The sequence below is a fragment of the Morone saxatilis genome, unplaced genomic scaffold (assembly GCF_004916995.1).
Source record: "Morone saxatilis isolate NCDOM2014 unplaced genomic scaffold, NCSU_SB_2.0 Contig15, whole genome shotgun sequence".
Classification (NCBI taxonomy): Eukaryota; Metazoa; Chordata; class Actinopteri; family Moronidae; genus Morone; species Morone saxatilis.
In genome coordinates, this window is record NW_023339707.1 from 2,943,280 (window position 1) to 2,945,459 (window position 2,180).

The 2,180-nt window shown below is 35.1% G+C and overlaps 1 protein-coding gene across 3 annotated transcripts in view; it reads right to left on the reverse strand.

Annotated features, from left to right (window-relative positions):
- Window positions 1-2,180, reverse strand: part of LOC118324408 (collagen alpha-1(XX) chain) — a 33,146-nt gene that overhangs the window by 29,044 nt on the left and 1,922 nt on the right. For all 3 annotated transcript variants that reach the window (XM_035656742.1, XM_035656740.1, XM_035656741.1), the window contains one exon: window positions 667-784. In XM_035656742.1, coding sequence (XP_035512635.1) covers window positions 667-775 — 109 coding nt within the window. In that variant the 5' untranslated portion in view covers window positions 776-784. The remainder of the gene's footprint in view (window positions 1-666; window positions 785-2,180) is intronic.

A 2,180-nucleotide genomic window follows, 5' to 3' on the forward strand; every position in this document is an offset into this window, starting at 1 on the left:
ACACTGAGCCTCTTGCAAGAACATTTTTGTATTCTTAACCTAAAACTCTCTCCCTTTTTTCTTTGAGGTTTGCTTGTATACCTGTTTCAAATCAGACCTACAAACACTCTAAACTGCACAAACCTTCGTGAACTATGACCAAAATATATAGGAGTGCTGTCGAACAGACTGATACGTCGTAAATGTAATATATTATATATAAAATAATATTTGTTTCAGCAGTGAGTTATGCCCTAAAGCTGCTATGTAATGCTCCCTATTCTGCTTTCTTTGCAGGCGGGTTTCATTCACAAAAATGTTGTTCCCACTAAGGAGCTTCAAGTCCTGCTGTCAGAAATCAGCAGACACAAAGATAATGAGTTTAGCGGTGTCTTCATGGTAGTATTACAGGACCCAAAACAATTAGAAAATATTAATAGTCAGAGCTGTACTGTGACATGCATAAGCACAAAACCATCTTTCTAAAGTAAAGCAGTCCATAACTAATAGGATAGGTGGTTACAAAGATGTGACAGTCACAATGATAATATAATGTTCTACCGACTACTGAAATGTATAAATTATATCTTAAAAACCTCTCAGTGAATTGATGATGATGATAATATGGTAAATTATTTGATATTAGTAGTAATGAAATGGTAATAATGGTCATAAAAGACACTGTACCTTGACCATACGCCCCTGAGGACAGCAGCAAGAGGACACTGAGCAGAAAGCACAGCATTACACAGAAAGATGATGATGATGATGATGAAGCAAGGAGGTGAAGAGACATGAGTAGAGCCTAGAAAGATGAAAAAACAATGCTATGAATATTTAAAATGCTTATTCAATTCTTTTTCATTTATATTATCATAAAATTGTATTTATTATATGTACAGTGGTCAACTGAGTAGAGTCTAATAATCTGCATTAAATGACATCAGACAATGCCAAAACCAAACCGCCGGGGCAACGCAAAGTGAAGCAGCAGAGATTCCCATGGGAACTCTTTTATGGCTGACTCAAAGTACAGGTCCTTCAGTGCTCGTCCCCTTTACAGACCCTCAAACTTCACACAGCTAATGACACACACAGCGTGTAATATTAACAAACACGCAGCACTTTAAGAGGCCATAAAACTAACACGCCTCTGAGAGGGCCAACATTTAACAGTGCACAAAAAGTTGAAATGCCTTCTGAACATCTGAAGCTTATTCTCTCTTGAAGAATTATATCAAGCACAGTTGTTAAGAGACTTTGTATTCTCTCTGCTATACATCTGTATGCGGACAACATGACTAGGTATTTTTTGCATTTGGAATCAAAAGGGTAAATGATAAGAGCCTGACTCCAACAAAACATAACGCTAATACACTGGAAAACTGCAGGAAAAGTTGTGTAGGCAGATGCTCTTTAGAAAACAAGGGCAACTCTGACATTTGTTCTTTGTCAATAAGAACATTGTTCAACAAAATGCAAGCAGAACAAAGCTACCGTTAACTATCTGATAGCTCAGCTATTATACTGGAGTTCACAGACTTGTGATCGGGTGTGTGCCACTTATTCAGGGTTGTTTCTATAAAGTGCAGAACTAAAAACCTGCAAACAGCATATTGACAGCTTTACTGACAACGTAATGAGCGTTTAAACTCTATGTCCTGCCACTATACATTTCTATATACATATATATACACATATATACTATATACAGCAATACAATAATCATTTCTACAGGGATCACACAGAGGTCATTTCAAGCACTTTTCAAACACTTTTAAGGTACCTAAACCAAACATTTCCCAACTCTGGAATCACATCTAAATTGTTACCAAGAATGCAACAGCAAAAAAATATTAATTTCTTTAAACCCACAAAAATCTATGCATATTGTCACTTTTTTAATTAAATTTTAGTTTATGAACATTGTATGTGTGTTTTGATCATGATTATATAATGCCTTATGCCTTAGGACTTATCTAGCTATGAATGACTAGTGAACACGTCAGGAGACAACAAATAAATATGATGACAGGATAGTTTTATTAATAAATATTATATATAAAAGATTTTTGGTTTATGTGAGTAACGAAACACCAGATTATGTTGAAAATCAAGAATTTCAAGAAATTCAAGCATATTTCTAACTTCACAGTTCAATTTAAGCATTTTCCAAACTTTCAAGACTTTGTACGAACCCT